The 11,784-nt window shown below is 36.4% G+C and overlaps 1 protein-coding gene across 1 annotated transcript; it reads left to right on the top strand.

The window, feature by feature from the left end:
• The first annotated feature begins 5,957 nt into the window (after nt 1-5,957).
• LOC125261546 lies at nt 5,958-7,853 on the top strand. The gene is made up of 3 exons (XM_048180099.1): nt 5,958-6,772; nt 6,894-7,176; nt 7,272-7,853. The coding sequence occupies exons 1-3, from the start codon at nt 6,432-6,434 to the stop codon at nt 7,851-7,853; spliced, it is 1,206 nt and encodes a 401-aa protein (XP_048036056.1). The 5' UTR covers nt 5,958-6,431.
• Nucleotides 7,854-11,784: the final 3,931 nt, after the last annotated feature.

The raw sequence follows: 11,784 nt of genomic DNA, 5'->3' as shown, positions 1-11,784 counted from the left end.
GTAATTATACAATATTCTCAATGATACAACATGAATATTATGGCTTCATGTTGCTTTAGAGTTTTGTTTGCTTGTTTTTTTACTAACACTTTTAACTTCAACATCCAGCACAAAATAAAGAAATGAGCTTAGGATGTTTCAGCGATTTCCATCTTCTTTGACCCTCCAATAAACAGGTAATGGAATGTTCTATCAAAGCGTCACAATATACAGTTAGATATTTTTCTGTGTGTGTAAATAGTTGTGCTAAAATCTATGTGCGTATTTTTACACATGGACATATTTTATCAGGGCTATGTCACAGCGAAGGCAAATAGAGGCTATAGATAATTTTCAAACATAATCTTTATATAGAATTGTATGTATCCAAAACACCAAAAAAGAGGAAATCACTAAGAAAAGAGGGTAAAGCACACATTGAAATGTATAGTTATAATAAAAATACAGAAACACATTCGTGAGCAGTTGTGAAAATCTGTAATTGTGGTTTTGCAAATTTTTTATTACTCTCCTAGTTTTAGTCATATTGTTCAGATAGCAGATGACACGGTTCACATTATGTTTGTTAGACTGTGTTTTGTTTTTTGCTGTCAACATTCAGAATAGGAATAAAAATGAAGAATTTAAGTGATAGTCTTTCTGCTTGAGAGTGTTTGACTAAACTGATGTTTCTTTTAGTGCAACTTTCCAGCTATCTATGATATGGGATCACATGACGCATCAACATGAAAAGTAAGTCTTGCACTGAAGTACACTTACACTAAGCAACGCCCTGAAAGCTGCACATTCATTAAAGGTTGAGGTTGTTCAACAGCATTCCACACTCTGGTAAAACCTGAAGATAAAATTAAAAAATGATGTGTGCACAAATCACCATGTAAATTCAAGCGTCAAATCACTAAGAAAAGGGTACAACATACAAGAGAAGCACCATTTATAATAAATACAGAATACAGAAAAAGCCATTCATGAGCGATTTCTAGTTTGTTACAAGTTTGTAACTCTGGTTTTGTAAATGACGTTTTTATTACTCCACTAGATTTAGTCATCTTGTTCAGATAGCAGATGACACTATTCACATTTTGTTGGTTGGGATGTGTTTTTGTTTTAGGTGAAGACAAAACAGTGTAAGTGCTTTTCCTCACAAGGGAAAAACAGTTGTGTTTCAGGAAAAGTGCAAACAAATCAAAGAAGCATAAAAACACAAATGTCTCTAAACTGTTACATCCTGATATTTGGTTTGGTTTCAGAGTCAATTGACTGCTGGGAAAGACCTTGTGACTTGTGTGAAGTTTGATGAGGCCGAGAACACCAGCATTGTTAAACATGCGTTACAATAACAATGTTCAATAGAAAGAAGAATCCAACTGACTGAGACTGAGTTTGTTTCACATATAACTGTAAATTATCTCAGTAAAAAACAGTTCACTTGCATTTGCTAGTTATAACTATTGACATCTTCGATATGTTAAACACATTTTAGTATTCTGCTGATGAGGACAAAAACTGCTTATCACATGTTTTTGTATTCATTAAAAGAATAACAAATGGTGTTGGTGTTGACAGAATAAAAAAAATGGCTTGAATCATCCCACCTTTCACTTAAAACTACTACTTATCAACAGTAACTAATTTACTTAAAGAAAAAAACAAAAAAGCACTGGATGTTGGAACCTGACGTGTCTGTGACAAGAACTGTGTGTCTATGACTGTGCCTTGAAATGCACAGCTTTAAGTGTAATAGTTAGAAAAGTTTGAAGTGTAATAGCTGTATAAGAGAAAAACAGCAAGACTCACTTTTCATGTTGGGGCGGGTGTCTTGTGATCCCACATTGTAGACAGACCAGAAAGATGACCTAAAAGAAATGTCATTTGTTTAGTCTTAAGCAGTGTCATGTCGAAGAACTAGAAGAAGCCGTTTAATTCTCTTTATGCTGTATTTGATAGTGTTTTCATTAACTCCTGTGAACATGTTTGACCACATTCTGAGAGCAGTCTTTACAAACTGTACAAACATACAAAAACAAAGAAACAAAATGTAAACAACATCATCAACTAATGGAAAAATATCATTTACAAAACAACATAAACTTTCACAATAGACCAGGAGAGAGGATTTCTGTATTCTTTATAGTTAACTGTTTTTTCATATATGCCTTACACAAGTTCATAGTAAATTAGTCTCTTGAATGTACTTTTATGCAAATATAATACCTGTAGAAAGATTGTTTGATTTTATCTATAGCCTTTACAGGGGCATGTGACTTTATGGTTCTTAATGTGTTTGCAGCATAGTTCCTCTAACAAATCTGACAGAAGAGCACAAATGTACAAAGGTTTTTAGCACATATAGTAGCTTTATTTGAGACACAGAAGATGGTGATAATAGTTGAAAATCTATAATCTTTCACCTCAAGTGGGATGTTGAAAGAAATTATTCTGCAGACGTTAAACAACTTAGGAAACCGTTTGAAATGCTGGTTTGTCAAATAAGAAAGTTCAGTCATATATTTAAAAAGTTTCATCACACATGCTTTCCCATGTGAGGACAAGCAGTTACACTGTTTTGTGTTCACCTAAAACAAAAACACATCCCAACCAACAAAATGTGAATAGTGTCATCTGCTATCTGAACAAGATGACTAAATTTAGTGGAGTAATAAAAACGTCATTTACAAAACCAGATTTACAAACTTGTAACAAACTAGAAATCGCTCATGAATACCTTTTTCTGTATTCTGTATTTATTATAAATGGTGCTTCTCTTGTATGTTGTACCCTTTTCTTAGTGATTCGACGCTTGAATTTACATGGTGATTTGTGCACACATCATTTTTTAATTTTATCTTCAGGTTTTACCAGAGTGTGGAATGCTGTTGAACAACCTCAACCTTTAATGAATGTGCAGCTTTCAGGGCGTTGCTTAGTGTAAGTGTACTTCAGTGCAAGACTTACTTTTCTTACTTTTCATAGATAGCTGGAAAGTTGCACTAAAAGAAACATCAGTTTAGTCAAACACTCTCAAGCAGAAAGACTATCACTTAAATTCTTCATTTTTATTCCTATTCTGAATGTTGACAGCAAAAAACAAAACACAGTCTATCAAACATAATGTGAACCGTGTCATCTGCTATCTGAACAAGATGACTAAAACTAGGAGAGTAATAAAACATTTGCAAAACCACAATTACAGATTTTCACAACTGCTCACAAATGTGTTTCTGTATTTTTATTATAACTATACATTTCAATGTGTGCTTTACCCTCTTTTCTTAGTGATTTCCTCTTTTTTTGGTGTTTTGGATACATACAATTCTATATAAAGATTGAAAATTATCTATAGCCTTTGCAAAAGTGTAGAACTTTGCATCACAGCGGTGTGACATAGCCCTGATAAAATATGTCCATGTGTAAAAATACGCACATAGATTTTAGCACAACTATTTACATACACAGAAAAATATCTAACTGTATATTGTGACGCTTTGATAGAACATTCCATGACCTGTTTGTTTCTAACCTCATCTCTTTAATTTTGTGCTGTATGTTGAAGTTACAAAATTGTTAGAAAAAAACAACAAACAAAACATTAAATCAACATGAAACCATAATATTCATATTGACAATATTGTATAATTGCATGTTTAAGCATACTCACAGTTTTCTTTTAGTATGAATCTTGATCACCCAACACAAACTTTTGTGTTCTGCCCTCACAAAGATTACACCTAGATTAGTTTTGGCTCATGTGAGGAAACCACTCAGCTACATTAATAATAAAAATGCTGGTCATCAGACTGTTTTAAAAGAAATTAAAGAATAAAATAAAGTAAAAGTTTAAAGAAAATAGACAACATGTCTTGCTTTTATGGCAAACAAATGTATAAATGTTTAAACGTTTAAAATCGTGTGTCTTATTTTACTCATATATATTTGTTCTTTTGCAACACACATACACACAGACACTCTCTCACACACACACACACACACACACACACTATTAAAACTAAAACATTTCAAATGTATCAAAAGTAAAGACACATTCAGATCTGAAGAAGACTTCAGATGCCTCAACTCCTGTGGAGATATGACCCCAACCCCCTGCAAGGACCCCCAAACTCTGGATCAACATGCACCAGTGCTAAATTTTTCTATATATCCTAATCATTTGTTAACATATTTTCATAACTTCAATGAGCACATTGTTTAAATTACAGTTTTCACAATCACTTTGTTACTATTTTCAGAACCTTGATGTCATTTTTCACAACTCTAGACACAAAACTCACAACCAATGATCAAAATGCACATTTTTCAAAACTCTAACCCTTTTCTCAATTGCTTGGATACAATACACATAAAACTTAGATCATTTGTTCATTCAACAAAAATCACCTGTTCAATATGACACAACTGAACATCAAAGTACTACTATTTCAAAGGGCAATTCACACATTACAGGGAGTGCAGAATTATTAGGCAAGTTGATTTTCTGATCATATTTTTTTCCCAAGCACATTTTACCAATTCCAATCCACATCAATCTTAATAACTACTATTAATATTGTTTTTAATCATTTATAAGTGATATATAATTGTTCATGAAGGCTGGAGATGAAAAATGCCTTATATTCAGGTGTGCAGAATTATTAGGCAAGTTTTCTTTTACAGGCAAAATGAGCCAAAAAAGAGATTTAACTCAGACTGAAAAGTCAAAAATTATTAAATACTCATGAGAAGGACGCAATACTAATGCAATACTAGAAACTGCAAAGTTAAAGCATGACCAAGGGACAGCAAAATGCTCATTGGGTCAGCGGGGTCAGACAAAAACAGGTGGAAAAGAAAAGACACATGTTAACTGCAAAATAATTAAGAATTAAGTGTGAAACCATCAGGAACCCTTTAGTCTCCAGCGCCACCATTTTCCAGAACTGCAACCTACCTGGAGTCTCCAGAAGTGCAAGGTGTTAGGATCTCAGAGACTTAGGTTAGCTAAAGAATCCTAAAAAATGACCCGCACTTGATAAGAATCACAAGCTGAAGTGTTATAAAATACATGAAGACTGGGTTTTTATAGGCCTTATAGACAGACGGATTGAGAGTGACTCCTGAAGGACCAGCACCACATCCTCTTGTACCACTGTTTGAAGAATTTATCTTCCAGAATCTGGCAGTAAGTTTTGGAAGATCATTTTTAGTCCATCTCTGCAAGACAGACATTTCAGGATAAGAGATGGACTAAAAGTGAACTCAAACACCTTACTGCCAGATTCTGGATAAATTCTTCAAACAGTGGTACAAGAGGATGTGGTGCTGGTCCTTCAGGAGTCACTCTCAATCCGTCTGTCTATAAGGCCTATAAAAACCCAGTCTTCATGTATTTTATAACACTTCAGCTTGTGATTCTTATCAAGTGCGGGTCATTTTTTAGGATTCTTTAGCTAACCTAAGTCTCTGAGATCCTAACACCTTGCACTTCTGGAGACTCCAGGTAGGTTGCAGTTCTGGAAAATGGTGGCGCTGGAGACTAAAGGGTTCCTGATGGTTTCACACATAATTCTTAATTATTTTGCAGTTAACATGTGTCTTTTCTTTTCCACCTGTTTTTGTCTGACCCCGCTGACCCAATGAGCATTTTGCTGTCCCTTGGTCATGCTTTAACTTTGCAATTTCTAGTATTGCATTAGTATTGCGTCCTTCTCATGAGTATTTAATAATTTTTGACTTTTCAGTCTGAGTTAAATCTCTTTTTTGGCTCATTTTGCCTGTAAAAGAAAACTTGCCTAATAATTCTGCACACCTGAATATAAGGCATTTTTCATTTCCAGCCTTCATGAACAATTATATATCACTTATAAATGATTAAAAACAATATTAATAGTAGTTATTAAGATTGATGTGGATTGGAATTGGTAAAATGTGCTTGGGAAAAAAATATGATCAGAAAATCAACTTGCCTAATAATTCTGCACTCCCTGTACATTTCAAATGAGTGTCTATTCCTTACAATGATCTATCTATCAATTGATACAACTGCTCAAAATGATAAGTAACTGTTGCATTACTCTTAATGCATAGTTGTACAGAAACAGACAATCTTCCATGTTTACTGTAAATCATGAAAGTTTCAAGATAATGAGATTCATTGTCACCAATTAGCGTGGAGCATGAACCAATTAGACTACAATATCCATGGATGTAGCCTAATATTTTATCATAAAGCTTCATCAGACACTGTCTGTGGCCGCAAATACTGTACCACCTTTTCAGACTATTTACAGTATTGACAGTACTGCACTGATGCAGGCCCTTGTAATTGCTTGTCCAATTCTGCCAACTCGTTACTGATGATTGAGTGCACATTGAGGAATGAGTATATAGTAAAGAGTTGATTGGGATCCAATTGCAAGAGCATAGTGATACGTAACATGGAGCCAGCAGGTTATCCAGGTCACAATGGAGGTCAAGCAGTGGTGGGAGGAAGACGAGGAAGACGTGTTGATCAAAGGAATGGCAGGGGACAGGCACCCCTTCTGAGAGGTGGTCGTGGGCCTCGTTTGAGAGGTGTGGGGGAATGTGGTAGAGGACAAGGCCACGGACCAAGACAGCGGCAGCAACAGCATAGAGTGTCCAATGAAATTCGGGCAATAGTTGTAGACCATGTCATAAATCATGGCATGACAATGACTGAGGCGGCTACAATGATACAACCAAACCTCAGAAGGTCAACCGTGGCCTCAATAATCAGAACTTTCCGCAATGAGAACCGGTAAGTTATCAGCATGCACTAAACATTATGCTACTCTCAACTGTCAAATGACTGCATACCAATGTGTATCACAGAATAGGTGATGTGACCAAGTGTCTTCTTACTCTAATGTTCCCTGTAGAATTGTGACCAGGCCAAATAGTGGAGGCAGAGGCAAAATTCTAACTGACCAACAAGAGCAGGCCATGGTCGATTTGGTTCGGGCCAGAAATGATATTCGCCTTACAGAAATTTGCCAGCATATCTTGGACAATGAAGACATGTTCAACAATGTGGGATCCATAAGTTTGCCGACTATTGCACGCATACTGAAAAGGCACCAGGTATCTATAAAACAACTATACTGTGTGCCTTTCGAAAGAAATGCAGACAGAGTGAAGAAAATGAGGACTGAGTATGTTCAGGTAAGTTCAGTTTCAAGATGGCTGTTGTAAAAACAGTCCCAAAAATTATACATTGTACAGTAATCTCTAAATCTCTTTCCAAAATGTATTTTTAGAGGGTGATGGAGCTGGATGCTGATGATGACCATCACAAATTCATATATTTGGATGAGGCAGGTTTTAATCTGGCCAAGACAAGGAGGAAAGGTTGGAATTTCATTGGCCACCGGGCAACCATCCAAGTACCTGGACAACGTGGGGCCAACATTACCATGTGTGCGGCTATATCAGAAGATGGTGTGGTGGGACGCAGACCTCATATTGAACCATATAATGCAGCTCTTCTTGTCACCTTTCTTGATGAGCTCAATCAAGTTTGTAGAGCTGAAGGTGTGACCTATGTCATTGTGTGGGACAATGTCAGGTTCCATCATGCTCATGTGGTGCAAGCATGGTTTCAGGCCCATGCACAATTTACCACCCTGTATTTACCCCCATACTCTCCCTTCCTTAACCCGATTGAGGAATTTTTCTCCACAAGGTTCATGATAGGCAACCTCATGAACAAGTCACTCTTCTACAGGTCATGGATGACGCCTGCAATGACATCCCAGCAGACCAGTGTCAGGCCTGGATTCGCCATGCCCAAAGGTTTTTTCCAAGATGTTTGGCTAATGAAAACATCCATTGTGATGTAGATAAGAACCTGTGGCCAAATCCACAACACAGAGTCGATGACAATGTAGAAGTACAGTAATCACTCCTGTTTTGTTTCTTACAGTACAAGCAAGTTGAGGAACACTGCATTTGATGTTTTACAGTACTTTCTTTTCTATTTCATAGCTAATTATTTTTGCTTTGATTCAAATAAACCTATGTTGTGATTGTACTGTAGTGTTTTGCATCAATATATTACAAACTTTGTTCAATGATTCCACTGTGTCTGTAGTATTCTCTCTACTACTGCAGTACTTTTACAGAGATGTATTTACTGTACATGTAGTACCATAATGAAACCTGTATCACCTATTTTGTTCTATAATATTTAATGATTGTACGAACAATGACACAGTGAAACTATCGGTTGCTTATGTGTGGGTGATCTATAGTTGTTTCAATGGTATTTCACAGTAAATTTGTGTTTTGAACCAATGATGGTGCAAGTGCAAGATTTCTTTAAAGATGTGAATGCAAAATGCAGTGTTTTGAACATTAGACAGCCTGTGTTACAAGTGATAACCGTTTTGAGTTTTGTGTCTAGAGTTTTGAAAAATGACATAAAGGTTCTGAAAATAGTAGCAAAGTGATTGTAAAAAACTGTAATAGATTGTTAGCTAACTGGGTGATTTGTATATACATTTCTGAAATTACACAACTTGCACACTCTTGATTCCAGATTATTGAAATGTTGACATGCACTCCCTGTAAAGCTGCTTTGAAACAATGCATATTGTGAAAAGCACTATACAAATAAATGTGAATTGAACTGAACTGGACAATGTTATGTACACTAAATCAGTATAAGATATTTTTGTGTGAGAGCCCAGCGAATCCCCAGAAAGGTTTTGATGAAGACATCAAAGCAACTGTCATAAAACCATTAACACAAACACACAGGATGACCCACCGGGTTGACTCAGAATCACCTTCACTGTGAGTTAAATAAATAATTTTCATTCTTTTGTCTTTTTAACATAGATCCTATCTGTGAGTTTGGAAACACAGATACAGATGTTCCAGAAAGAACATCTCCCAAATAACACCTATTCTGGGGTGTGTAGGTAATGAGGACTCTTTGGCTTGATGAATATTTCTGATTCTTTGTCTTAGGAAAATAACATTAATACAGGGAGTGCAGAATTATTAGGCAAGTTGATTTTCTGATCATATTTTTTTCCCAAGCACATTTTACCAATTCCAATCCACATCAATCTTAATAACTACTATTAATATTGTTTTTAATCATTTATAAGTGATATATAATTGTTCATGAAGGCTGGAAATGAAAAATGCCTTATATTCAGGTGTGCAGAATTATTAGGCAAGTTTTCTTTTACAGGCAAAATGAGCCAAAAAAGAGATTTAACTCAGACTGAAAAGTCAAAAATTATTAAATACTCATGAGAAGGACGCAATACTAATGCAATACTAGAAATTGCAAAGTTAAAGCATGACCAAGGGACAGCAAAATGCTCATTGGGTCAGCGGGGTCAGACAAAAACAGGTGGAAAAGAAAAGACACGTTAACTGCAAAATAATTAAGAATTAAGGTGAAGAATTAAGTGTGAAACCATCAGGAACCCTTTAGTCTCCAGCGCCACCATTTTCCAGAACTGCAACCTACCTGGAGTCTCCAGAAGTGCAAGGTGTCAGGATCTCAGAGACTTGGGTTAGCTAAAGAAACCTAAAAAATGACCCGCTCTTAATAAGAATCACAAGCTGAAGTGTTATAAAATACATTAAGACTGGGTTTTAATAGGGCTTATAGACAGACAGCTTGAGAATGACTCCTGATGGACCAGCACCACATCCTCTTGTACCACTGTTTGAAGAATTTATCCAGAATCTGGCAGTAAGGTGTTTGAGTTCACTTTTAGTCCATCTCTTTCTGAAATGTCTGTCTTGCAGAGATGGACTAAAAATGATCTTCCAAAACTTACTGCCAGATTCTGGAAGATAAATTCTTCAAACAGTTACAAGAGGATGTGGTGCTGGTCCTTCAGGAGTCACTCTCAAGCTGTCTGTTTATAAGGCCTATAAAAACCCAGTCTTCATGTATTTTATAACACTTCAGCTTGTGATTCTTATCAAGTGCGGGTCATTTTTTAGGATTCTTTAGCTAACCTAAGTCTCTGAATCCTAACACCTTGCACTTCTGGAGACTCCAGGTAGGTTGCAGTTCTGGAAAATGGTGGCCTGGAGACTAAAGGGTTCCTGATGGTTTCAACTTAATTCTTCACCTTAATTCTTAATTATTTTGCAGTTAACGTGTCTTTTCTTTTCCACCTGTTTTTGTCTGACCCGCTGACCAATGAGCATTTTGCTGTCCCTTGGTCATGCTTTAACTTTGCAATTTCTAGTATTGCATTGTATTGCGTCCTTCTCATGGTATTTAATAATTTTTGACTTTTCAGTCTGGTTAAATCTCTTTTTTGGCTCATTTTGCCTTGAAAACTTGCTAATAATTCTGCACACCTGAATATAAATTTTTATCCAGCCTTCTGAACAATTATATTCACTTAAATGTAAAAACAATATTAATAGTAGTTATTAAGATTGATGTGGATTGGAATTGGTAAAATGTGCTTGGGAAAAAAATATGATCAGAAAACCAACTTGCCTAATAATTCTGCACTCCCTGTATATAGTTCTGGTATTACTGATCATCCTATGGTGCCAACACGCATGCACACACCGTTGTTCTAAGAAGATCATGCCCAGACATGTAATTTTAATGGATATAGCCAGTGTGGTGTAGGGGTAATATTTCCTTAATGTCTTGACTCAAATATTTTGACTCAATTAGCATATGCCCCATTGGCCAAACAGCACTGATTTTCACACCGAGGTGTAAAATTTGCTAAGGTGACTTTCACCCCACAATCAAAGGAAAAACATCAGTTCCCAACAGATTAGAAGAAGCCAGATACCCAGGATTCACCAAAATGTCATAAAAATGCCAATCTGGGGTAAGATATAACCCCCATAAATATACCCATATATCTAACTATAAATCCAACTAACCCTATATCTCATTGACACTCTTGACCTGCCAATCAGAGGGACAACACCCATAAATTCAGCCATAAAAACAACCATTGACAACCACTGACCTGCCAATCAAGGCTCACAGCACTCATAAAACATATTTGACATCCACTGACCAGTCAGCTTGAGTGACAACACACAGAACATTTGGGTCATAAATTTAGCCATAAATTAGGCCATAAATCACCTTTACTGACAGTGTATATGATACTCTACTTATGTCGAGCGCTGAGCACGTGTCTCTGCCAGCTAAAGAATGAACGTAGATTTACATTTAGCAGTTGATGACGTGACACACTGAATGTGTGATCATACCCTTAAAAAACTTAATTACCAAATATAAAAATATGGAAGCTTCATTTGAATCCATTTGGGTCAAAAATCAGAGAGGGTACATGCCTGATATTATTGTTTTAACTTACAGAACATGCAAAGGCGTTTCTGGATAAATGTTGATAAATGTACATTCCGTCGCCACACCCGCTGCGTGCCGGGTCACCTGCTCGGCTCGGCTTGGCTCGAAAACCTGAGGAATGCACTGCACCTGCTTTATCCATTATATGCATTATATACCTGCGCTACGTGGCAGAGCAGCTGATAACATGAGTGAGGTATCTCACCACACTTCTCTCCTTGCAGTTGCACAGAGAAGAGGTATGATGAGAATGAAATAGGGAAGCAGGACTCCTGCTACACTGTCGTGATTTGGTCTGTCAACTGACAGATGTGGTGTTATTGGTGCTTCCAGGATCTGTCAGGCCTAGAGCTTTTCCCATAGTGAGATACCTCACTCATGTTATCAGGGACTGGTTAGTCAAGTAACCTAATGTTACACAACAGGTCTCTTTATGACAGTTGCTA

This window comes from Megalobrama amblycephala, unplaced genomic scaffold, assembly GCF_018812025.1.
Source record: "Megalobrama amblycephala isolate DHTTF-2021 unplaced genomic scaffold, ASM1881202v1 scaffold430, whole genome shotgun sequence".
NCBI classification, from domain to species: domain Eukaryota; kingdom Metazoa; phylum Chordata; class Actinopteri; order Cypriniformes; family Xenocyprididae; genus Megalobrama; species Megalobrama amblycephala.
This window is presented reverse-complemented; position numbering and strand designations above follow the sequence as displayed.